The sequence below is a fragment of the Falco rusticolus genome, chromosome Z, assembly GCF_015220075.1.
Source record: "Falco rusticolus isolate bFalRus1 chromosome Z, bFalRus1.pri, whole genome shotgun sequence".
In the NCBI taxonomy this organism is placed as follows: domain Eukaryota; kingdom Metazoa; phylum Chordata; class Aves; order Falconiformes; family Falconidae; genus Falco; species Falco rusticolus.
Window position 1 is genome coordinate 74,755,312 of NC_051210.1, and position 27,273 is coordinate 74,782,584.

Here is a 27,273-nt window from a genome sequence, read left to right on the forward strand (position 1 = left end):
GTTTTTGTGGTAGATAGACGTGTACCATTGTCAGGGCCTCCTTTCCAGCTAGGGCTTCTGCCCAGTGAATACTCAGTGCTGACCACAATACACTTATGAATGTAATAGTTTTGTGAAACCTACCAACTTAAGAGGAATTGTCCTGCAAGGCTGACAAGCATCCCTGCCTTGTCTCCAGAGAGAAGTCTGCTTAAAAACCTCTCTCTCTCTCACCCTCTTTAATTAGGTGAACACATACCTAGTGGCATTTGGATTGACCCTCTACTCTTAGCTACACCCAAGTGAGCTCTAAGTTACCTGGGGCAAAACCCAAAAAAAAAAAAATACTATCGGTATTGTCCGTAGCCAGTGTAACATACCTTTAATCCACATCAGCTCCTGCTGTTGTCATTATTAAAATCTGCTGAGCCTTTACAATTTTCAAGCAGTTTAATAGCTTGCATCTCCCAGCTGTGACCCCTGTTCCTCCAACTAGATCTTTGTCTCTTCTGCATTTAACTTGTCAGGATTTGGATTGTTTTTATAATCTCTTCAAGGCTAGAGAAAGTCATGGTAGTAAATGTTTAATAGTTTAACTGGCAGAGCAATTGTTGGGGATGGTAGCAACTAGGATTTTCATCCTATTGCAGGTAGTGGCATTTTTCACTGTTAAATCAGAATCAATTGTTCAAATGTCAAATGCTCTGATGGAGGGTTGATAAATGTCATTTTTCACTCTGTGAAGATTCATATATGCTTGCTGGAAACTTCTTTCAGCTGAGCTCAATTAAATACCAACCCAGCATGAATGCAACTTTTGCCTGCATAGGCCACAGTGATTGAAGTGTGACAGAAAGAGCGTGCTGTGCTGCATGCACTGAACACGATTTATCCTGCTGCTTGAATGGTCTTTTCCTTGGTTGTTTCTCGCCCTCTGAATAAATACATTTGGCCACGTGTTTACTTGGGGGGTCAGTTAGATACAAGAAAAACTTCACAGGTGGCTTATATTGCTACTGATTTCCTAAAGGTTACACCTGATTTATAAGTGGAACAGTAAAATATTTAGCTTGCTGGTGAGGCCACATCAGAAAAGAGAACCTCACACCAAGGAAAAATAATGTCTTCCAGTTCATGTAGTTCATCATCTTAAACCCTGATTGATATTATATCCATATTAATCATGTATTTCTTACTTCTGTAACACTCCCACTTTGTCTTTCTGTCAGGAACTGTAAGACTCAGCCACACTTCTTTTTTCCTTTCAAATCACTTGATAAGGAGGCTTCTGGCAGCACTGGGAGGGGCTGGGTGTACATTAGTGCTTAGGAGATGGCTCCTTATTAGGAGGCATATCCAGATGGAGCACATACCACAAGCCTTTTGAAAACAGAAGAGAGTAGTGATAAGGAGAGAGGGAGGGACAGGATAATCCCCAAGTGTAAATCTCAGGGACACCATATCCACTAAAAGGCAACGGATCCTCATGGGATCCCCAGGAGACAAGATATTATTTTAATGAAGCTTATGCCATCTGTTTTTCATTTTGCATTTTTAATTTCCCTTCTCTTCACTGAGGTTGCCATCCAGGCAGTCTGTCTGTCTTACCTAGCAGTCAATGACATCACAGTTTGTGTTAAAACAGAATGACCAAGATGGCAATTTATTGGGGTTCAGCAGGGCACACTACAGTGGTGATTGGGGGTTGTGGCAGTGGCATCTTCATCAGCACATCCACCACACCGGGAGCTTGGTAGTAAATCTCCTGCATCCCTGTCTGCAGATGAACATATGGGAGAGAGAGCAGACAGGGACACTCATAGCAGCTTTCATCCCTCCGAGGTAACTGTTGCCTTAGATGTAAGCACCTCCTCTCCTTGGACTAGATAGAGAATAAGTCACTGTTTTTGGAGGATTACTCAGTGGAGTGCCTAAAAGTAGAATGAGTGTCTAAGCTAGGCAAACTGGGTCCCATCTCAAGACTGAGCTACATCCAGAGGAGGTCTTCTACCATGACCAGGAGGAAGCCTAGGTGATATTGATGCAGGCTTCAAAGTGTTCATGATTTTGGTTTAGATTTTTCTTTGAAAGCTTCCTGTAAAAAAGATGGACCTGAATTGCAAATGTGACTAATTTTCCTGCTTTCCTAGCTACTGGTTTGTTCCCCTCCAAGCTTAGATCTCATGCTGGTACTCATAATACCAACTGTCCTAATAACACAGTGACTATCAGCCCCATAAGAAGCAAGTGTTGCAAAGTTGCCTTTGGTGTAAGCTGCTGTACCTCAAGTCTATAATCCACTAGCCTAACCAGAAACTTTCCTTGCCTTGAGAGGCAGGAAGCTGTTGTAAAAGTAACAAAGCAGAGCTATTTCATTAATTAATAGGATACTAACACCTTCCTCCTGCTAGCTGCATTGTGGGATGTTGCTTTTTTTCTCTAGGAGACTCAGTGCAGATTGCTCTTAAAGCACATCAGCCACAGCCCAGCTACTGCTGGAAAGGAAATTCCACTTGCCAGGAGCCTGGACCTATTGGTAGGGTGAGCATAAAAGCCTCTTGAGTCACCCTAGCCTGGCATTTTGGCTTTCTGTATGACAAGAAGGGTGTGAGAACAAGGCAATGGCCATAGTGTGGCCTGAGCCAAGCAGATGGCTCAGGGAGAGGTAAAGGAAGTCTTAGCAGAAAAAGTCATTCTCTGGCAAACAACCATAGTGTTCATCCTTCAAGGACAGATCTCAGATGATACCACCAAGGCTTCTTGCCTCCTTCTCCTTCTTCCTGTATCAATCTTGCCTCTCCATCTTAAGACATATAAACTCCATGACAGCAGAGGAGTTCATATCTCTTGTCTTCCATAGTCTCTAGGTGGGGATGCAAATTCTGTGTGAAGGGACCTATTACGTGTATCTACTTCCAAGCACTGAATTATTTTACTTGTGCTGTTGGATTAATTCTTGCTTGTTAACAAACACATTTCTCAAAAACCTCAAGTGAGCAACACTGGTAGGGGTAAAACAGCAACTGAAACCCCATTGCAAGGAAATACAGTGTATTGTTCCCCAGTGTACTTGGCTTGGACAAAACTGAGGATCTAGTTTATGTCTGGGCCCCATCTTGATGAGACTGAAGTGAACAGAGGAGATAATGCACTTAGGAACAGAGGCTGATGATGTATCTGTGGTGTTAGCGCCTGCCTTCCAGCCTGCTGCTGTGCATTCATGGCAGATACTGAATTGCAGTACTGTCAGGAAGGTGTAGTTCTGGGAACATCAGTCAATGAGCTGAGAACTACAAAGACCTCAGGGTTCAACGTAACAAAATTGGTACATTTCTGGTTGAAACTTTAATCTCAGTAAAGGACAGACTGCCTTTATCTCCCCATGTGCTCTTGAGACTGATCTTTCAATTGGTGTAGTTATTTAACCCCCTCTCCTAGGGCTGGGTGTAGGTTCAGAACTTTTTTTAAAGCACCTCCACAGAAGAGCTGCAGAGTGCACAGCAGAGCATCCTATCCCACTGTTGTTCCAAAAGAATGCATTACTCAGAGATGCCCTTCTGAGGCTGCTCTTGCCACAGGTCAAGATGAAAAACTGGCACTGGGAGGTGCAGTCCCAAACAGCAGCAAACGTCTTAGGTAGGCTGAATGGCTCAGTACCTGCCCACATCCATGGCTCCCTTTCTGCTCACTTTCTGTCATCACAGCTTGTGACTTCTAAGCTTTTCATACAGAAAACAGAATAATAAGGGGGGGTGGTAGCAAACTGGACAGATCAATGCCATTAGTGTATCCTTTTGTCAGTACCTCAAGTACTGTACTATTCCCAGTTGCTCTTCTGTAACAAGGCGATTAATGCTAATTAGGTACAGCAGCTGTTGTTTCTGGGAGGAAGCTCTGTAGGTAATTAGGGAAACATTTTATAAAAAAGCTGTAACTCTTAAGCTAGGTCCCCAGGTTCCAGCTCGACTGACAAAATTGCAGATTTTCATATCCATAACTGTTTGCATGGTGACCTCAAGTGACATTATTACCTTAAGTGCACAAAGACATTTTCCTCCTTTGGGAGCACCCATTTCCTTGAACACAGTCTGTACTTTGTGGGCAGGGGGGACTAATGTGGAAGCCGGAGCACAGTGGCAACGTAGCTCTACTATTGATCTTCTTCATGAAGATAAAAGTGCAGCCTTCCGCTCAGAGGTCTCCTGGGGCCTGGGAGGAATTTATGTAAACATTATTTCATGTGTTATTACTCTTTCCGTTTAGAAGAGAAATGCGTGCACAAATTTATTGTAGCATCCTTCCTGTAGAATATCTCCAGGCTCTTTTTGAAGGGGATGAGAGAGTGAACAGCTGCATCACGTTAAGGGCAGTAGGGCTCTGCAGACGGAACAGTAAAGATGAGAGCAGAAAAGCAGTTGTGACAGGCATATTATTGCAGATTAGTTAGAGGAGGAACAGAGGGGCAGAAAGGAAGAGGTGTGTGAGACACTGTAGCTGACACAGGCTTGGGTAAACAGTAAAGCCATTAAGAGAAACTGGAACAGAGCAATTCACTGGAGTTCAGCAGAGAGTTTAGGGCAGGAGGGAGTGTGTAAATGGATAAGATGGAGGGAAGGAAGGTACCATTCAGCAAATCCCTGGAGCAAAGCATGAGCATGTGAATATGAGCATGATGTGGTATGATGTTCACCAAACAAGCCTAGTCTTCCTGTCACTGCAATTTGCTTGATTTGTTAGGCCACCCACCAGGGCTTACTGGCCTTTCCTAGCCCTCCACTGTCACACATGCACCTTTCCTGTGACTAGTTACTGGGTGCCCACACACCTCACAAGCTGGTAGATACATGCCCACTCACATCTTGTGCTGCACACACCACTCTTGGTTAATATACCTCCAGATTAAATGTCATGAAGGAGAAGGTAAGGTAGTGGAATCATTTTTTGGGGCATTATCTGGCCATCCTTTAGCCATTCCAAATTTTTACAGTACCTGCAGGTCTAATAGTCTAGGAAGGGGACTTAATCCTGAAGATCTGCTTCTACATAAATTATTTTGCTTTGTAATGAGAATGAGCTAAAAGCACCTGGAGTCTGAATGGGAGTTTTGCCCCTGAAGCAGAAGACAAGAGCTGCAAATTACAGGTTCTCTTCTTTGTCCTGATCCACCATCATCTGACACCTAAAATATGGGAAGTAGCTCAGATGGTTGTGAGGCAAAGCAAATTGAGCAAGTTACTGAGATTCTGTGATAGAAGGAAGGAAAAAATCAGTAACTGAAGAAGTTATGAGAATAAAAACTACCTAGTCTAGCAAAGCCTAACCCCAGCAGGCAGCACCACAGCAGTGATAGACTGGTGGTCTGTTCAGAGATCTCGTTACACAGTACATATTACTCTTATCGCTGTTTTCTGTGAAGTGCATAGAGAGCTGGTTTAAAGGAGAGTGATGTCCCCAAAGGTGATTTACACCCTGTTCCTGACATTAGAAAGAGTAATGCCAGCTGAGTTGACAAGGCTGCCTGCTCAGGTGTTAGCATCTTTGACAAAATCAACACAGGAAAGGGCAATAGTACTGTTTTCTGGCTTCTCAGAGCCCTGTGTCCTTAAATGTAGATTACACCGGTTTCCCTGGCCCACTACAAGGGAACATTTCCCCAGTTCTGAATTACCCAGGTGTTACTATTTCTGTAATTCCTTCTGATGTCTCCGTATGTAGGTAAGTTTCTGCATAGCACTCAAGGGAAGCAAGTAGAGCCCAGTGTAATTAATGTAAACTTGCTCCAGAACAGACCACAGCATCCATGGACAGTATTGGATGGTGCAGATTTTAACATGTTTGATTTATTAGTGATGAGCCTTAAACTGTACCTGATGGTTAAATGAATCTGTTCTGACTGTTCAGTGATGTGGGCTCCCCCTTTGTCTTCTCAGTGCTGCGCAGTCAGCTCTTAGGTGGAAAAGGTTACTGACTGCTTATCGAGTGTTGGGGCTAAAATGCTACGTCAGCAGATCAGGCTCCATTAAGTAGAAGTAACACACTTCTCAAAAGGAAGGGATTTGCACTGATACGGGAAGTTCACTTCAATTCTTGCTTTTAACTGCTATCCTTATGCACAGAGGATGCTCACAGCACCCTGAAAACTTTGTTCTGTTTCTCTGAGATCTTAGCAACAGTCAAGTTTTCATCACGTCCATCAGTTTTTGTTCAGAGGTCTGGGGAGGAGCAATTCCCACAAGCAGCGGGGCAGCACAGAAGAAAACACAGAGGTTTGTTCTGCGGTTCTGCATGGAGGGAGGGCTGATTGGAACAGGTCGTGGAGTAATATGGGCCTGTGCTGGGCACACACAAAAGAGGCTGTTGCCTGGGTTAACAGACTGGTAGAAGCAACTCTACTGCAGCTTCAGCTCTTCTCAGCATCTCATCTCAGCTTGGGGTCAGAGATATCACCACCTTCTTATACCAGGCAACACCACTGCTTTATGGAGAAGTTTAAGGAACAGCAATTAAGCAGCAGTGGAGATTATGGGACTGGTTGTGTCAAGAGGCTTCTGGATCTTGCAAGCCCTGACCGGGACTATGATAGAGCTTTGCCTGTTACCTGACAGATGCTTCACCCCTGGCAGTGATGAGACATTGGCACTCCAGGGAAGACCACAGCCTACACTAGTCACAGCCTTTCTGCTCTGCTGTGTGCAGAAAGCTTTCTGGCAGCTCTCCTCCTTTTCTGTCGAACCTCAAGCTTTTGGGACAGCTCTTTTCTTGTTCTACTCAACAGTCATTTTCTATAAAGCAGATCACGCTGAAGGAAAATAAAGCCATTTTTATAGACACCACATATTTACCAAGATAAGATTTTATTTAAGAAGCTATAAAGTCACAGCAGTGATTGGACAGTCTGATCCCATTTCTTCAGTTGCTAAACATAGCTGTCATTCAAAAGCTTTAATTACTGCCAGAATCACGGCTGAATAGCTTGTGCTAAGGGTATGCATTTATTGCATCATTCACGGAAATGAGACGTCACCGTCTGGTACTGTGTAAAATAGCTGTAGTCCTCTTTTTGAAACTTCTTCCTGAAGGAAAACCTAAAATTAATTAATCAGATTTTAAAACACTGGAGGATTCCTCAAACCCTCTTTCTAAATTAACGTATAGAAAAATTAAGCCCCATAGACAACATTTGCACCCTTTCTCCAGGTCCAGTTACAAGGGGAGGGGAGGGGAGGGTAACAAGTACATTCTTGGCAGATAGATGGAAGTCTTCATGTATTTGCTCAAAGAATCTTCTCCAGCTTCTCCTGTGTTACCACTGGGATCTGTTCATCTTTGTCTCCAGCCTCAGCGCAGTACAAATTAATAGACTCCTGTTCTCTCCACTGGGCTTTGCCAACTTCTCCTCTCCCAGGCTTCCTTCCATTTTCCATATGAGTGAAATCATCCATCCTCACTTTTTAAGACTGCACAGCTGAGCTGTTGCCTCTCAATGACTCCTGCCTTACTCTTCATGTCCCTTTCACCTGTGCACTCTGCCCAAATCTTTTTCTTTTCTTGATTCTGTGCCTTTTTTTTTCTGCTCACTGCTTACCTTGAGAAGAGCTTGAATTGATTCAGCTTAAGCCTTTGTGAATGGGGAACTGTTTCAACTGTCTTGCAGAGTACCACTGTTTATAGCATAATAAAATTAATCCTCTACAGGGCTTTAAGGCAATTCTACTGTAAACCCAAAACCATCATGTTACATTTGCTATAACTTTGGTTTTTTCTGCCTTCTGCTCTGAATGCAAGACAATCCCCACTTTTTCCAAACAACCCCTCTTTTTTGCTCACTGCTATGGAATTGGTACAATCAGGTCAGCAGGTGTGGATGTCTTTTGGAGGAGTGATGTAGTCTTCTGCCTAGCTCAGTAGTCTGAAGCATTTGGGCTTAAAAGTGCTTTCTACCATGAGTAAATGGTGTGCTCGCTATGAAAAGAAAGTTTAATCACACCAGGTGTTTCACAGCTGCAGGCTGCTGGCAGCCCCTTTGCTGCAATGGAGCTCCAGCTACTCCACGCCAGAAGACAGCCCCTCTCTGTCCCCTGTTGCTACCCAGGCCTAAAGTAAGAGCAGATTTTCAAAAAAGAAAGATTTGCTATGATTTATTATAAATACTGGTTGTAGGACCAGGAGCTTGAGAGAAGAGATGAATAGTACAAGTGAGACAATTGTACTTTGTAAAAGTTCATCTGAGAAACTGTTTGACATATTAAATAACATTGTGCTAAAAATACATCTTGAACAAGCCTAGCATATTTAATATTTAAAGTGATGCTGTCAGGCATGGGTAGTTTGAGTCCAGAATGGAGGCTGCTTTTAAAACTAAGATTTTCAGGTTTTGCTTACAATTTTTAAAGAAAAAAAAGCATCTTGGACTTAAACTCCCTAGTTAACCCTAGCAGTATTTCTTTTTGTTGTTTTAAGTTCACTAAAAGAATATGTAATGGATTGTTCCAAAACCATTCACAAATTCATGTTTAATTTACAAGGTAGTTTTAGCTGTAGAAAGTTTGGGATGCTCAAGTCACAAATCAGCTGTGCCTTTTTTAGCTACAGACTTTCTGCCAGAACATGGAAGACTCAAGTTCAGTTCTTTTTTCTGCCTGAATGCTTTAATTACTGGACTGAAATATAGCTTTACACAGCTTTCTGATGTGTGGGGCAGGGGGTGAAACAAAATGTGAAAGCAAAACTTTGACATAGTTATTTCTGTGCAGGCAGATGTTAAGCTTTTAGTTCCTCTCAACTCACATAGCTGACTCACTTCTGCCTATGTGCAGTCACGACAGTCCTTGAATTTGGCTTTGGGTCCTTTAGACAGCCCTTTGGATTTTTCTATCCTTTCATTGAAAGGGCATGATCCAGTAACACAGGGAGGTGGTCTTAGCTCCTTTGTTGCCAGTGGTGTTCTTTCTGTTGGGAATTAAACATTCGTGGGTATCTGGGAGTTTCCACCTCCCTAGAAAGTAGTGTCATGACCACATTACAAAAGGTTATGGCTGATTTGGGTCTCATTGACTAGGTGAATGGAATCATCTACAGGGAGTCTACAGGATATTCATACGACCTAGAGCCTCTGCTCTGATTCAGGGCAGGAGTGAAGGGGAAAAGACAGTGACAGCTGGCTGCATTTACCTGGTAATGACCATCAGATGGGAGATGACCAGGATAACCTGGAGAGTTGTGAGAAGAGTGTAAAAGCTTCATGTGAAACTTCCTCTGTCCCAGTGAGGAATGGTATCAACGTGCCTGAGTTGTCTGTCAGTAAATTGCCTGGAGCATCTAGTCGGTAGTTCTTTCCCAACCTGTTTCTTTTCTCACCTTAATCACCTTAAGGAAATCCTTAAGTCAAGCACGGGAAAATTTTCTCAGGGAGGTATGTCATCTCCATCCTTGAAGATTTTGAAAACCTGACTGAATAAAAGCTCTGAGCAACCCAGTCTGATCCCATAGCTGATCCTGCTTTGAGGTCCCTTCCAACTTGAAGTATCCTATGTTCCTATTCCAAGTTAGGACTCGAGTTATCTTTTTGCATGTCGTACACTTTCTACTCATTACTGAAAAAGCCTGTCTAAGCCCTATCTAGTTATTCTTTTGGACTCCCAACACAAACACAGTAGGATTTGCAGAGGTAGACAGGTAACTTGCATGCACTGGCCCAAAGCAGTCCTCTTCCATGAACACCAGTATGTCCACTGGTAAACATGAGAAGCCTAATTGCTACTTGATTTTCACGCTGTTACAAATATTCTTTTTTAGTTGTAATTATTGTTTTCTGTTCTTTCTCTTTAATTCACCAAACCTCCTCAACTGTACAGTGGTTAAATTTAAGAACATATTAAAACATTTTCTCCTTTGCTTGTGTCTCTTTCTGACTGCAGTGCTCACACAGGGAAATTTGTTCTTGCATTTTATCTGTCATTCTCAGTGCTGACTGATCTTTTAATACTAGCAAGCAGCTGATTTCTTGTACCCAGTATGTCCTAGCGAAGCAAGGGCATTCATAGAGTGTAGTGATGGGATATTACAAGGCAGAACCAAATTCAAGGTGGTTGTGCACATGTTCATGTGAGGTACAGCACAGGTGACAACCAAGCAGCTGCTAAGGAGGCTGTACAACACTTCGGTTTTGTAGTTTGAGCTGTTCTTGGCATTGGTGGTGTCTCAGCTAGCCATTGGAAAAAGCATTTTAAGTCTGAGATTGACAGAGGGATTTTTTCCTGCTGTAATTTGAGGTTTTAAGGGGACTTTGCAGGAAAAGATAATGGCCCAGAGGCTGACTGTCACACACAGACCCCTACCTGCTGCATGCCACCAGTAATTACAAGAAAGAACAGAAGGAAAAACAAGCAAATGATTCCTTCCATCCCATGCTTTTTCCCATTTGTATCCTGTGCATTTTTCTATAGGACAAGGGAGTGGATTTTAATCAAAGGAAGTTAAAGTCCATCCTTGAGGATCAGTTCTACTATCTTAATAACTTGAAAAATACTATTTTGAGCTTATGAGGATTTTAGGGCAGGAGTGGAAGCAGTGGGTGGATGTTCAAGACTGTTAAAGGTGTGGAAGTTGCTTGGAGAAAAAAATGAATGCTGATCTGGAGCAAACTGATATGTTGCCTGTAGACCAGCAGAAATTAATCCTCTTTCATGATCTTGGAGTTTGGAACAAAGAGATACTTTTGTAAAGCTGATTGTTATATCTAACAAGGTTACAATAGTAAAACTTCTCAAAAGTGGGGTGCAACAAAAAAGGAATTTGTCAGGCCTCACAGACCAGCTCTGTAATCCAGAGGCAGAATCACAGAACTGGGAAAAAGTAAGCAGAGAGTATCTGAGGTTCTGAAAATGAAGATTCATAAGTACATTTTTTCTGGTCCTTCACCTCATTACTTTACTTACTCTGGCTTTCTGAGTACTCATCGTATAGTTAGGGCTCAAGGGGGCCCTTAGCAGTGGTTAACAGGGCTGTTGAAAGACTGAGTACTCTGAGCTGTGCTCTGAGGAGGAAATGGGATTATGTTAGGTGAAAGGAAAGGGTAGGCAGTGGCACGTTATGATTTACGGTGGTGTCAAAGCCTCTGGGGTTTGCTACATATGGATCCCTATGTCAGTCCAGCAGTGTTGAAGGCACCCAATGACTTCAAGTGGTGGCCTTGGACCTCAGAGGCTTCCAGAATGAGAGTGCCCCATTGGCACTGACTTTTACCTCCTCCACTTGGAGAGTTTTGGCTTAACTTGGAGACTGACAGATATACCTGATAAACACAGGCTGTCTCAGGGTGGTGCCTTGCCGGGTCCTCTGCACCTTGCACTGTCATGAGTAGATGTTGGTTGACCTTCATGAGGTCTGTTACAGATGATCAGGTTATGGAGCCAGCAGTGACTCCTAAGTATGATTTTTCACAAGGTCAATGGAGCTAAGCAGAGTGCATTTAACACTCCAAGTAAAGAAAACCATTTGTCACTGTCCGACTCACAGAGGTCTCTCCACTGAGCAAAGTGCAGTAGGTTTAATCCCCAAATTTACTTTTCTGTATTACTGGAATTTGCTGTTGCAAATCACCCTCACCAGCACAGAAACAGCAGAGACACTTTGTTGGGGTTCTCAACTTACTGAGAATTTACTCAAATTCACCGCTTTTAAACATCAAATTGATGGTGATTTACAAAAAAAAAAAGACTTTCTGCCTCCGCTTTCCAGTACCATCTTCTCCAGAGGGATGTGGAAGAGCAATGGCTCTCCATGCATTTCCCACCAGACACTGCTGCAGAGGTGACACAGTCAGAGCTGCTCTGACAGCTTTGTCATAGCATGGTCAGGAAAGGAGGTGCACCTTTCTTTCCTTTGTATTTTACTGGATCCTGGAGACCTGGTAGGAAGAAACCTTGTTTCTGTCTTTGGACTGAGCCAATGTGACTTAAGGCACCCAGGGAACAGATGGGGATACAAAAATGCTAGCTTGAGGGTTTTTTTTTTTTTCCTCTCCTTGGTTTTTATCTCTGTGAACTCCAAGTCAGGTCATGTCCCCTTAATCAGGTGACTTTGCTGGATTGTGTATTGGGTGATCAGAAAACTATGATTCTTTCTCTCATTCCCTCAGCGCATGCACTGGCCAAGGAGAGACTCCATTGAAGACAGCTCAGCAGATCCCAGTGTCCCCAGATTTTTGGCTCGAGTGCCATCCTGGAAAGGAGAAGGCTGTCAGTCCCTTGGCTTCTTCCACATCTGTACTGGTGCTGACCTGGCGTGAAGTTAAAGGGCTTTTATTCTCCAAAGTCTGGCATTGCCCTTCTGTTCACCTCACAAGTGCAACTGTTAGCAGCCACAAAAAGCTGTTTGAAATACTCTCTGCTGAAAGCAGAGCGTATTTTCTGCCACCCTTTCACTGTGTTCACAGCTTTTCCCAGTCCATTTTGAGCACTGGGTGTGCCAGCATCGGTGGGGTGGAGAGACTGTCAGGAAATCTGAGTGTTAAAGCTATTTCTGTTTGGACCTGGGCAGAAGCCAGACTTTTCCAAGCATATTGTGCGTGAGAAAGAGATTCCAGGCTTGGGAGAGCCACTGAATGTGTGTGTCTGTGTGTACACCATGGCTCCTTCATCCTCCCTGCAATTGCCTGAACTTTCTGCCTTAGGGGAGCCAGTGCCTCACTCCCACTCCCCATCTCCTGCAGACACCCCAGCCTGTGTGTTCAGAGAGAGTTTCTGGTGTTGCTTCACACTGAAGTTGACTTCAGGACAGATGATCCTGTCACCCTTATTTTCTCTCCCTAGGGTAATTTGAGATACAGTATGACCTAAAAGTTGCTGATGCTTGTATGGAGGGAAATAGCGAGGCAAAAAGGATGACAGCTGATACTACTAGCCCTGCATGCAGTTGGTGGGCAATGGAAATCTGTGTTCTTGATTCAAAACAAATAATGAACAGGAAAATCAGTTTATTTACAAAAATGCATAGCAAAAAGAAAAACAAAGCAAGCTTGTATCTCTGCAAAGGCTTTCTGAAATCCCACCATACCTAAAGATAACAATCCCCTGCTCATCTCATCTTTTGCTCTAAATTGGAGTCTGTAGGGTTTTGTTCCAGCATATCCTGCTGCCCACTCCATTGGCAGATGTGCAGAACCCAGCCAGCATCTCCCCACTGCCATGTCCTCTTCCCTCCCCTCTGCCTGTCTACCTGGAAGCACCAACTGGCTGAAGGGCAGGCAGGTCATTTCTTATAAACTTCTTTAAAAGGGACTGGAATTAGCACAGACCCTGGCAGAGTTTTTATCAGTGGAAAAAACCTGAGCCTCCTCGCTCCACTTTGTCATCGTTCATTCATAGCTGTGCTTAAGTGTCTGTGTATACAAGTTAAAGCCTGTTGAATATCTTAATTATTGAAAGATAATTCAAACTGAAGTTGGAAGCAAGAGACACTGCACGTCACTGAAACACCTGTCAGTTTAGCTGCCTGTACTCCTTATGCACAGTCTGTTTTCTGTCTTAATTTCCTTAGGCAAGGAACTACCTGTCTTCTATGTACACTCACTAGTCCCTTAGCACTACTGCAATAAAGCGTTACTTGCTGAGACCCTCAGGCTGTTTTTCTCCTTCTTCACTTGTGCAGTTCTTCTGTTCCTCTCATCTCCAGCTCCAGTTGGGCAGCCAAACAGCTAACTGTACAACAATAAGCCTTGTGTTTGTATGCAGTTGGCAGTTTTAGCTCACAAATATGTATGTTTCAAGTGAAGCTGAACGTGCATGCGCTGTGGCCCAACAAAAGCCTGACCCAGGCATGCAAGGGGCACAAAAAATATGATAATTCTTTTATTGCTTTTGTTTGTCTCCTCCCTTTTCTCTTAGAAATGCTGTAGAAAGTCCTTAGCTAATGATCTTCTGATAGGCAAATCCAAGCTGGGATTTTTCCTCCCTTCAGTGCATACAGCTGGCCATTGAGCAGGGAGATAAAAATGTTGGTCTGCCAGAATTTCTGCCTCAGTGGGTCATTTAGGAGAGTGGGTCAGATAACGGAGACTTGGCAGCTGCAGTGTAGCCAGCAATCTCATTTAGTGCTACGGTGTTGAGAGTAGGCAGCTGCGAGGTAGAGCTGGAAACTTCCCCTGCCTGCTGTTTGGGGGAGGTGGGCTCATTTGCCAGTCAATGGGATCTTGGCTGTGGCAAGATGTAAAAGTTTGAATCTTTGCAAGATTAGTAAAAGGCATGGGGTCTGTCATTCAGAGTCTAGATTATACCTGCCTCCCCTTTGCCTAGACTCCCTTTTACAGTGCCCCCCAAAAGCAGTGTTACACCTTGCTCAGACCAGCAGTGCTCTGACACCCATCCTTTCTCCTTTGGGGCTACCAGGGGCCTGGCAGTGAGCAGCACTGGGATGGCAGTGCCATAACGGCAGCCCTGAAAAGACACACCAGTGCCTGACAACTTGCATTAGCAAACTGCTTCCGAGCATCGCTGCCCTGCATGCTGTCTTGACAAAGGGTAACAAAGATGTGAAATACATCAGCGTTATAATACTAAACTGTGTTTCGTTGACATCAGAGTTCTATATTAAGAACTGTCTTCATCTTTCCTGTACGTTACCGCTATCTGCAGTGTGAGCCAGCCTTTCCCTGCATTCCTTTGAGCTCTCCCTGCCACCAGAACTGCTGCTTCTTTGTCAGAGGCTTCAGCTGAGCAGTGTGCACGTCTGATTTCCCAGTGCAGGGCTCTGCAGTTTGAGATGACATCTCTCATCCCCCAGCCTTGCTTCAGGTCCTCCAGAACTCAAAGCAGCTGCAGCCAGCAATCTTTTCTTTCACCTTCTTTCAAGCCCCTTTCTCGGGGGTTTCAGCAGGGACATAAGTTTTCTCCGGCCAGTCCTGTTTCCCTCTGCCATTCAAGGCATGGCTGTGTTTTGCCACCAGTCCCTCTGAGAGGTGGAAGGAAAAGGCAGCTGCCAAACCCTCAACCCTGTGTCTAGAAGGAGGAGGACGTTAAGGAACATAAAATTGCTGGCAACGGCACCTTAACCAATCCCATTGCCATCCTCTACTGGTTAACACTGGCAGATAGCAGACCCACCTGAGAAAGGAGATGGGATCCTTTGAGGGTGGAAAAAATTTTAATAATTTATGATAGTTTGGGACTAATCCCTGAGCCCAGTTCTGATTTCTTCCCCAAAGCAGGGTCTGAGCTTGAGGAGAAAGGTGGCAACATCCTGCCCCCTCTGCCAAGGCACCCTACAAGGAACAGATCACAGTACCCAGTGAGCCCCATCCTTCAGAGCATGTGGCAAAGGACAAAGCTGGAGATGAAGCTATGAGCTTTCTCTAAACTCATTGCAAAAAGAAAGAGGAAAGGAGTTCCCTCTACTCCCTGGGGTGAGCCACCCACCTGAATCCAGATGAGAGCAGGGTGGATATCAAAATGACAGGCTAGGCTCTTTCAGACTGTACTTGAGAGGTCTGCAGCTGCTTGCCTCTCTCCATGCTGCCTGGCAGGACTTCAGGAGAGAGAAGTGGGAATCTTTAAGCTGCACCAGGTATAACAACCAGGCTGCAATGCCAAGCTGTCTCCAAGGGCCACATGTCCTGGTGATGGGGCAGCAGCCCCAGGTGCCACTCAAACAGCTTTTGCAGATTCTTCTGCAGCAGGAGAGAAGTGTCAGGGCATGGCATGTACAAGGGCTCACACAGATCCCCAACCCTGTTCCAGAAGGAAAAATATTAAATTAGCGACCACTATCCCTCTGAAATAGAATTCCTGTCAGCATAATTCATGAAAGCTTAATCAGCAGATTGGTTAATCATAAGCTTATTAAATAACTAATTGAGTTCTAAGGCTGTCCAATTTCCAGACAATGGCTGTCTCGCTAAGGGAGAGATCAGGTCAGTAATCCTACTTAAGGGAGCAGGTCTGCTGTGTGGGACAGCTCTGTGGCTGAGCCGCTACTGATCCAAGTATGTGGGACTAGGACTGAGAAATTGAATAGTAGGAAGAGGCACCCTGGGCTGCACATATCCTGTTCTCTCATAGAGTTATATTGCAAACAGGCAATTAGTCTAAATGAAACAGTGCCTGAAAGTCCTCTTCTAGGGAGCAGGGTGGAGGGCAACATGGTAAGTTAGTAACGCTTTCTTTCCCTTTTTCGGGGAAGAAGACAGTAGGTATCATACTGCAGAGCAGGGAAGTCTCAAAAGGATGGTTGGGTGAGGTGTATCCATCCATTCAGCATGTTAGCCAGCCTGGTTGCTTTCTTCATCTGCTTTTATTTTACTAGATAGAAAATACAGAATTTGATTTGAAATGCAAAGGGTTGTAGAAACCCAGTGCAGCAGATGATAAAACAGAATGGATCAAATGACATTTTGCTGTTAAATCAAAGCCAGAAACATGGCTGGGACTGTCAGCTGTAGTCCAGGCCTGGGAACAAGAAAACTCAAAGGGTCCTTTCCAAGCAGGATGCTGGAGTCAGCAAGCTGCAAGTCTGTTCCAAGCTCACATGCTGCCTGTGGCATTAGCACTTCTGTGCCTATTTGTTTTGGCTACTAGTCTAGTAAGACGGGAACTCAACAAGTCATTCCAAACAGCAATATCTGCCAGCTAGTGAAAGCTTTCACAACTACAACATCTTAAAAATAAACTAAAACGTGTAGTTTATATAAGCTTTCTGCTATAGACCAATCACTTACTGCGTATTTTAGACTCGTGCAAGCATGGACATTTGTCCGTGTATGCACTTCAAGTGTACTTACGTCAGAGTCTGTTCAAGTGGTTTTTATACCTATATGCACTATATGATGATGGTGATGATCTCCTGATTACACGCTGAAGGCTGTGAGTATTTGGCTAGCAAATTTGTACTGTTGCTCTCCTAAACACATAACACACTTAACTACATGTGTCGGTGACCTTAATGCTTCTTCACAGAACACCAGGACCCATAACAAATGTGTTGTGGGCACCAATATTAACTGCTTATTTGGTAGATTATGCCTTTAGCATAAGTGATGCTTTAAATGAAGAGAACTACTTAAATGAGAAAAGTTAAATTGCACCTGATAGATGCCTTTTTCTGGTTGTGGGATGGGGTGGGTGGGTGAGTGTGGGTGGCTGTGAGTGTGTGCGTGGGGGGGGTTGTCTGTGCCTGTGTCAAGCAAATGGCTTTGACTTAAAAGTGTTGAGTAGAAGTGATGAGGGGGCATTTGCAGAAGTTCTTTCAAGGTGAAATAACTTAATTTTGTCTGCCCATCTAAAATATGTTAGGGAGAGAGTAGCTCCATTTTACGGATTGTATTTCGTAGAGTTCAGTTTATAAACTGAAACTTTGTGGCTGGCTTGTCAGCATGCAAACACTCCTCCAGATACCTACCTTTGTTCTTCTGTTTGTTAGAAAAAATATTCTTTGGAAAGTACATGCAAATACCAAATAAATCCCTTCCTCAAAGTAAATGTGAAAAATGGAAATAAATAAATAAATAAAAATGTTGCTGTTCATATATTCCCATTTTGACCGTTATAAATGAAATCTTTATATACAGTATTTTGCAGCCATTAGGAATGAAAGTCTCAGTCCTTAAAAATTAAGTGAGAAAGCACAGGCTGAATCACAACAAAATGCCCTTGCGAGCTGGGAGCTGCGACAATAGCTGCCTTTGAAATCAGTACAGAAAGATGTTCAAATACAGACAGCGATAAATTGCTGCCTGCTGCTACATGGTTGCAACCTGTCTAAATAAAATGGCTGCAGGGACAGCTCAGACAGAGGACTGGGAGCCCAGAATCCCTGTTCTCTGCTCCCCTGGTGCCACAGGTGCCCTATGTAGCTTTAAGGTAAATCAGTTCAATAGTTTCTCCCAGCAGTAAAATACAATTTACTGTTTTCCAAAGATGATTTGCAATTATGTCATGCCATGAAGAGGCAAAATACTCTGTGTCCAAAATAGTTGGGTTTTTTTTTTCCTTAAGTGTACATCTGTAAGTTTTCTTTGCTAGATGACTCATTGCGCTCGATGCTCTGCTCTCCTAAATGTCAAAGCCCAACAGAGTGGATATAAATGGAGAAGTTGTTCCTTCCTATAATCGCATGAGGGTCAGATAAATGAGCTTTGGGCCTGGGATAGTGTGGCTAGGGGCAGGGGCATGCTGCTGGAACGTAAAGCCACTTTTGGCGATGCTTGTAGTGTAAGTAGATGATAGCTTTGATTGGGGCTGGAGTACTCATTTACCTGTCCTCCTGTTTGCTGAGGAATATAATGGCACTTCAGTTTGGTGTGTGTTCTCTGATGGGAAACACAAAAAGTAGCGTCAGCCAGGCCATCAGAAACCTCTCTGTACCTTGTGGAGGCAGCGCTGTAGGTGAGCATTACCCCAGAATAAGCCCTGCATTGCTGTGCAATGGAATGCCGCTGACTGCATGTTGTGATAGCTCCTATGGGAAAAGCTAAGGATTGCATCCTTGAATAAGAGATGCAAATGTTGTCTTTGTACTCCCTAGGTCATTTACCAGTTCTTTGACTGTCAGGCCTTTTCTGGAGCTGAAGGGAGCTTAAAACCACTCAGAGCCCACCAGTGTTTCTGCCAGCTCTCAGCCATGCCAAAGGGACAGAGCAGCAGCCAAATCAACAAAACATAAGGAAATGCAGCTACTTGGATGTTTAAAACCTGGTCCAAGGAGGACCTGCTCTTCCTAGCCAGTTCTCACAATTAGACGTAGTTCACTAATTTCCCCAGGTTTGGCTGCGTCAGCAGAAATAACACACTTCAGCTAAAAATATTGTGTCTTGCCCAAGCTGGTAGTTGGATGACTTAGCTATCTGACCCTTGCTTATCTGAAGAGTCTTTTCTGAAGCTGGGTGAAACAATCCCAATTCAGATGGCCTGTCCTGAATAATCAGTGCTGATGCCCAGCGTATATCAGCTTGAAACCATATTCCCTGTATTCAGAGCAGGAGTCTGGCCGCAGACAGATCCTTTTTGTTTCTGCTACCCCTGGTTAGTAAAAATCACTTTTATTTTGCCTCTATGATTCAGGGAGGCACAGCCATCAGCTGCACTAATGCCACCCACGTGGTCACATTTATGCTTTCCAGATCTCCCCGGGGTGCACTGCTCTCACGGGGATCAGCGTGGCTCTGGCACCCAGCTTTCTTATACTTCCCTTTCTATACAATCTGCAGGCAAAGCCCCTTTTGATGTACATACCCTAAAGTCTTTCCAAGAAGCGACACAGTCCTTGCTGACAAATACTCTCAGAGGTGAAAAGTAGTGAAGGTTTCATCATTAGCTAGATGTATGCTAATGTCCCTGAGCTAAAGGCCGCAAGTGAGATGAAATCAGGTCTTGGGCCTGAAGTACAAGTTGTAGTCGGCAGTTTATTCTTTCTCCTTCCATTTGCTCACAACTCTGTTCATCATTCAGTGGGATCTAAACAGATAGATTAATTTTATTTACTGTGTAATTTACTCATCTTGCCTGAGAACATAGAATTTTTCAGGGAATCGCTGCAGTCCTCAGCCTCTGAAACGGTTCAGCCGACTGTGAGGAACTGAGAGGCAAATACATCCCAAAATCTCATCTCATAGACCTTGGAGATGGAAGAATACAACTCTGTCACACTGGATTAATTTTTCTTTGTCTTCTCACCGCAGCAAATTGCATGGACCCACACTGCACTGTCCCCATAGCAGGAAGCTCTGTCTCCTCCTGGTCAGGTGGGTTCACAAGCAATTGAGTTAGCGAGGTTCAGCTAGCAGCTCTCAGCGAGATACAAGTGGTCTGTGTGCTTCCAGCCCACAGTGCAAAGGAAAAATCAGCCCTATCTGCCACTGAATGGCATTTATGCCGATCAGGCTGCCTGAGTTGAGGGGGATGCATGTAGCCAAGCACGGTGGTGGTGAGAGGTGATGGCATCCTAAACTACTTTCCACCCACCCCTGTCCGACCATGGCCAGAGTCACTCATTATCTTGCGACACATGGGAACTGTGTATATGGGGGAGTCTCACTCTTCAAATAGCTCTTCAGCATAGTATAGGGTGATCTTCACCGAGTTCCTGGGTTGTCTGCTTTGCCTGATATCACAAAAGGAGCAGTTCTGCAGGAGACTGAAGCTTATGGCTACTTTTCTGGTTTGGGGCAGAGTGTAGGTAAAACCAGTGCTCCCTTACAGAGCAACATGTCCCAAAGAAGCTGTTCAGCATTTCATTTTTAAACCCCAGGAAAATGTTATTAAAACCAGTTACGATTTCATTTAAACACTGAGACCAGAGGAGTAATTGTAAGGGCTTATTGAATTTTTAACATAGACATGGTCATGTTAAGTCCATTCTGCTTCACATGCTCCATTACTATTTTCCCTCATCATAAAGCAGCTAGACACAGCCAGACAGCAGAACAGGTAAGCGTTTTAAATTGCACTAAGTAATACAGAAGTGCTTGAAACCATGCATTAGGGCTGTAGCTGTTCTCAAGTGCTAAGGGGAGAATTCAGGCCCCTCTTGACTTAGACACGACTTTCTCTAGCAGAGGTTCCCTGTGGGAATGGGCTTCATTTGTCAGCGTAGTTATTTGCCTGTCCTCTGACACATCCTAAGTTGGGCAGGTGAAAGCACACCAGGGCAGGGGCAGTTTGATGAGTGCTTAGCGTGCTGGGGCACCATCTTATTGAGGACCTTTGTGTGCTGCTATAATACGAGACTGTTGCCAAACAGGATGCAAAGCTGGGCCAGTTATGTTCCTGATCGTGTCTGCAGCATGTGTTTCTTTTGCTGCTTTATACCTAGGTGTTATTTCTGCCTTACTGAAAGCTCCATGGGCTTCTTTGGCTGCTGTCTTATCACCAGTAGAGCTTAACCTTGGAGCAGACACCATGTGGCTCTGCTGGGTCAGCCAGCAGAACAGGCTGGTGTGAGGCTAGCATATAGGTAGCAGCTTGCTCACTGAGCAGATTAATCTTCTTTCTTTAAAAGATTTTAACATCACAAGGGGACAGAGTATCTTAAAGATGAAGTGACAAGGTGAACAAGAAGGGAGGGGCAAGATGTGATGTGGTTGGCAGGTCCAGATGAAAGGCTGTCCCGCATGCTGTTCAGAGCAATATAGTGGTGTCAAGAGGATCGTGAACCACCTCCTCACACACACACACAAACACAGGCATGTGCCGCTCCATGGGTTCCTCTTCTGACACAATATCCAGGATTAGCTTAAGTGGAACTGGTGCAGCCAAATTCCCCAGTGCGTCAGGCTGACGGCACATCTGTCTGTGTTCTCCGAGCTCTCCACTCAAACAGAAGCTAGTGCTGCTTTGCTCCACTCAAGCATGGAGCTAGGAAGATTATCTGTGGTGGGCTGACCGTGGCTGGACACCAGGTGCTCACCACAGCTGCTCTATCACTCCCCTCCTCAGCTGAACAGGGGAGAGAAAATATAACAAAAGCTTGTGGGTCAAGATAAGGACAGGGAGATCCCTCAGCAATTGCCATCATGGGCAATACAGACAGGAGGGTGTAGGCAAGGGGGGTCGGTCTCTTCTCCCAGGTGACAGGGTGATAGAACAAGAGGAGATGGCCTCAAGTTGCTCGAGGGGAGGTTTAGATTGGATATTAGGAAAAATTTTGTCACTGAAAGAGCGGTGAAGCATTGGAACAGGCTGCCTGGGGAAGCGGTTGAGTCACCATCCCTCTAGGTATTTAAAAGCCATGTAGATGCGGTGGTTAGGGACATGGTTTAGTGGTGGACTTGGCAGTCCTGGGTTAATGGTTGAACTCTATGATCTTAAAGGTCTTTTCCAACCTAAACAATTCTATGATTCTACAGTGGTAAAAAGTAGAACAGGCAAGTGAAATGAAAGGTAAACAAATTATTTCAAACACTTGGAAATGCAATGTAAAGAGCTTCATTGGAGCTCTGCTGTTAAATTGCCAGTAGTTAGTGATTTCTCTGAAGTAGCTGGAGAGCCGCCTTGTTTCATTCTGGCTTCCCCATCTCCCAAGTCTCTGTCCTTCACCTTGTATCTCTGCTGTATTAGCTTCCCATTGATCACAACAGCAAACTCACCAGGCACAAAATAACCTGTGGCTAGAAATCAGTCTTCTGTTTTTTGATTTGTTCTTGTATGTCCCATTTTCTCTGTATTTGGCAGGAGTGCCTGTTAACCCTTCCTCATTCTTCTGGTGCCCCAGAGTTGCCCAGAATCGGGCAGTTTTGTAGGGTCAGCACTGATTTTCCATCAAGCTGCATTGCCTTCCCGGAGTTTCACTGCACATACTGGAACGCTGCAGGAAGCACAAGCAGTCACTGACATGGAAACCCTTTTCACAACTAGTACCAGAAACCACCAAGTGCTCAGGACAAGGTACACCTGTCCCCTCTGGTGGGACTGTGCCCTCAATGTCTCAAGCTAAGCAGCAGCCTTGAGGCTGGGGGAGACATGTGGGAACACAGGTCTCATCCAAGTCCAGTGGGGAGTGCTTGACTACCACATCAGAGAGTCAGGAATGATCCAGAAGGAAAGAACATCTTAGCTTTTCATTCCTTGATAATTACGCAGGTGTGTGGTTGCTAGGTTTCACACAAAGGTTAGCACAGTGGTGTCAGTGGAGGGTTGTGATCTTGGGATTCATGCTTATGTGGGTGTAGCATCAGCCAGGATGGGGCAGACTTCAAAGAAAAATGCAATTTACTTATCAAGGGTGGGTTGTGGTTCCTTCTCTCACCTTGTCTTTAGCCTGATGGTTGATGCAGATTCTATGAGAACTACTTTAATTTGTGAAATTACAGAGTTTTGTTAAAAAGTTGGACCCTCTGTTAAAGAAAATGTATTTTGAATTAAGAAATCTAAAATGCTGAAGCTGCAAACTGGCATAACCAGGCCTTGGCCATAGCCCTAATCCAAGACTGTTAAGTTAACAATCCAGTCAAATTAATCAGTAGGAGAATAGAAAAACAATAGATGATCAATTTTTATACACAGGTGCTCTCAGAAACGCAGGTGTTCTTAGAAAAATTAATATATGTGAATAGGAATTGCTTGGGCAAAGACTAAGTGTGATTGAAGGGTTGTGTGAGTTAAAGCAGGCAGAAAGAAGATCATGATCCAAGGAGGACCTTGGAACCAAGGCAGATATTGGAACCGAATAGATGAATCAACTGGGACAGGGTCAGGTGGTGGACTCACAGAACTGACAAGACCAAAGGAAACTTCTAAAAACTTTGGACATCAACTAATGATTTGATAAGTGTATATAAACTCTGCTATATTCCTTTGTTCTCTGCCACTCACTGAGGTGGTGCCCCAACTCTGAGTTGTGATTAAAGCAAACCTAGTGGTACCCATGTCTGTGTAAATTTTTCTTTTAGCACCCTGAAAGTAACATCTTCAGAAGTGCCTAAATCAGTCACATTTCCAAAAAGAAGTCAGTACTTAGAGTTTGGGAACCTGCTCTTCAAACATCCGGGGGCAAAAAACAGATGAACTGGAAGCTAGAGAAAGAGCTTGCTACCTAGAAATGAAGTTCACAAACACCTGCTGCACCAGGAGGAAGCACCACACAGAAAACAGGTGCTGAAAACCTACTCCCTTGTTCTGATGGACTTGATGGTTGGTGTGCACGGCTGGAATTTATAGCCCAGAATTACTGCAGGAGATTGGCACCCAAAAGCTCCCTTGGATGATGATGAAGGTAGCAGTCGTTCATAATACTTGTGAGGCTCAAATAATAGGTTTCTTTGCATCAAAGCCTGATGTGACTCCTGCATCTCTACCGCCTTCCAGGAGCTTGTCGTAATACACCAGGGCTGAGCAGGCCTCCCATCCCCCCTGGAAACCATCACATTTTGGCCACCAGGGACTCACAGTTCACAGCATCCCAGAGGGAGATGAACTGTTGATTCATGGTCAGGAAATTTGGCTGGGGACACAGACATGGATGCTCCTACTGCACTTACATAGCGTTGGAATTGTTCACTCCAAGCCACTAAATAAATGAAAGAAGGCGATTTCGTATTGTTCAGACTCACATGTTGCAATACTCAGTAATAGCACAGAAACAGTCATGGAGAGACCTACTGGAGGAAAAACACACTTAGCCAAAGTCCAGATTCATCAGCCGAGTGGGTAAGCTGAGTTGGAGAAGGGCATTAGTGCCTGTACCAAGCAATCGATACAGGGGGCAGAGCGCGTCAGTCCATTTAAAGGCTCAGGCAGGCCTTAACTGCCTTGACAGAAAATGAAACCTGTACCTTGCTTCTAAGCCAGGTGCCTTGTGTGAATTATAGAGCCTCTTAAAGCCTTGGCAGCTTGTCTCAGCACTGGGTATTTGTGGTCGGCACTGGAGGTTCTTGTGTATATGGGTGGAAGTTGGGTTGTATTTAGGGCTGTAACATTTGCCTCCCTAAACCCTCTATGTTTGAATAGCAAAATTCATGTTGCCTGCAACATACTAGGCTTTTATTCTGGAGGCAGAGATAACCAATGCATTTGCAAGTTCCATTACTGAGAAATTACTCTGATTTAAGGTTTTGACTTCAATTCTGTACCAGTCTCTTGTTGCTCATGCCAGAGAAAGTTACTATCCGATTCTTTTCCTGCCAGTTCATGAGCATTTATTCACCTCTGCTGTCAGCAGGAGCAGGGCTGGGCATGGTTTGTAGGAGTATGTACTCTTCTCTGCAGGTTCCTCAGCCGTGCTCATCATCGTGATCTCTAGGTATCTCTGCTGCTTATTTGTCCCTCAAAAAAAACAGCTTTGGACATGTGGCCCCTGCTTTTACCTGCGTGGAAGGGACAGAGATGGCCCACCTTGCACTTGCACGCCCTGGTAGGCACACCATGTTTCCATGACAAGTGGGAAAAGGTGCTTTTCTCTCCAAGGGGAATAAAATCTGCAAGAGCACATTTCACACACTGGAGGGGAAGGAGAAGCAAAACAAATTCACTGTTCATGTTCCCCAGCAAGCAGTCTGGTAAACCCCTATTATTCAGGCATGCCACAAAAAATAGTTCCCAACATTTTCTCACACTCTGGAGAACATTTTTAACCAGTCCCTTTCCTGCCTTACTGGCCCTACAATCAGATTTTCCCTGCAAACTTTGCCTGACATTGCAGGATGAGATTGGGGCAGTTAACTCAAATTTGCAGCTGATTGCCAACTCAGCCCAACTGATTTACCACAAGGAACAAGGAAGGACTTTGAATCAGAAAACTGAATGTTATTTATATGAAAACCCATCATGCATGGGCTCCTATCCTTGCTGGAGGTGGGGCCATATTAATACAGCACAGACACTGTATACCTGCAGAAGGCTTAACTTCAGGACCTCAGTTCTAGTTGTGATGCTGTGGTGAGAAGTTATTAAGAGAAATAGTCTCTCTCTGCTAAAGGAGAAGCTAATTTAAATCCCCTCTTGCGCTTAATACATAAGGAAAGCTCGATGTAGTGTCCGCATTTTAAGTACATTTCAACAGTGAGTAGAACACACTCTGAAAATTCAAGCAAGCAATATGCTGTTTAAAAATGCAGCTGCAAAATGTTTCACATTGTTTTAGAAATGAAGAAGTCAAGCTCCCAAGAATCAGTGTGAGATAAAAGAAAAAGATACATGGGAGACATAACAGATTGCCAGGAAGAGAAGCAGGGAAGGCAGCAACACTTTCAGCTGTAGGGTGTGTTAAGTCTGGTGAGCTGCCATCTAGGGAAACAGTAATAACTCAGGCCTGATGTCAAGTTAGGCTAGACTAATACTAAGTGATTGTGCGGCTTTGATGGAGAGACACATTTCTCTCCCCTCTGGGTCCCTAAGTGGCAGCCTCAACAGGAGGAGAAAAGGTAGAAAGATAAATTCCCTTGCCCAGAACAAAGCACAGTCTTAGGGTCCATGCAGCAGCTGGGTGCAGACAGAGACAAGGCCTGTGCCCTTCCTCTGCCTCAGCTGGGTCTCATCCAGAAGCTCTGTGACTGTCTGAGTGGTGGTATTGTCAGCAAGTTGCTGTGAGACAGTGTACATCAGTTTTAGGCCGTGGTGACCTTGGAGGCAATGAGACACAGCTCTTCCAGCCTTTGCACTATTCCTCCTTGTGAGGTGGAAAGCTCATGTCTTGCTATTGATCCAGCTGTGCCTTTTGCTGCTCTCAAATATGGGTTTCTGCAGATGTATCGTGGCCAGTCAGGCTGTTGCCTTAATTTTGCTTTTCCCCTTTGTATTCCATATGCAGAAAAGCAGAGAGAGCTGGCTCGGAAGGGATCCCTGAAGAATGGCAACATGGGAAGCCCAGTTAATCAGCAGCCCAAGAAGAACAATGTGATGGCACGAACAAGGTAAAAGGCTGGCAAAGCACTCAGCTGTGCTCTAAGCTGCAGTCCCTAATGGCCTTAGGATGGGCGAAGGATGAAGGTTCGTTGCGATTTACCTACTGCCAAATACGCTGTGAGAGCAGTCATGGCCCTTCCCAGAGCTGGCGGGCCCAAATGCTCAGTGCTGCATCGCATCCCATCCCCTGGGGAGATGTAGGGACAGCTGAGCCCGGGACCAGTGACACTGCAGCCTGCAGGAGGCAGAGGCAGCCCAGCCTGATCAAATCAGGGGGTTTTTAACAGTTGTCTTGCATGTTCTGGGTACCGTCATGTAACACATAATCCTGCCAGCAGGAGAGGACGATGCTGCTTTGTGTAAGACAGACTGGTTTAGAGCTTAGTTCTGCCTTAGCTGCTTTTAATCGCAGTAGTTCCCCTGCTTCTTTTTGATGATGACCTTCCCCATACTGATTGACTTAAGGCTTGTAAATAATCCATCTCTGTTGCTTTGCTGTATACCTCCTCCACACTGAACAGCATGGTCATGCTTTGCTGGAGCTGTTTTGGCACATCATGACAGGCAGTGCTATGAACCACTGCAAACAAAGACATTCCTAGCTGAATACTTTCTTTTAGAGTATTTATATTTTTTGCTGGCAACCTTCAGTACACCAGTGTATCATTTACCTGTGTTCAGGAGGCAAGAACCCCCCTGAGCCCACACAACTGCATGCTTTGCATGATACTACAAAGTTGGCAGTTTTTAGTGAAGCACCTCACCTAAAATGACGGAAGAATCTGCATGAATGTTGGGTGTTTACGGATGAATGGGAGAGTTGCATGGATTAAGCAGAATAGGAGCTGCAGGTTAGAGCCTCTCCATATGCAACACATTCAACAGATGAAGTTCCTTTTTCACATTAATTCCCAAAACCCAAAATAGTAGTCATAAATACAGCCAGGACTTTGACAAGTTTTATGTG

General features: G+C 44.5%; 1 protein-coding gene across 1 annotated transcript in view; it reads left to right on the plus strand.

Annotated features, from left to right (window-relative positions):
• FAM219A (family with sequence similarity 219 member A) overlaps window positions 1-27,273 on the plus strand; it is a 102,995-nt gene that overhangs the window by 61,821 nt on the left and 13,901 nt on the right. Inside the window, 1 exon segment of the mRNA XM_037373167.1 lies at window positions 26,212-26,314. Within this exon segment, the coding sequence (XP_037229064.1) occupies window positions 26,212-26,314 (103 nt within the window).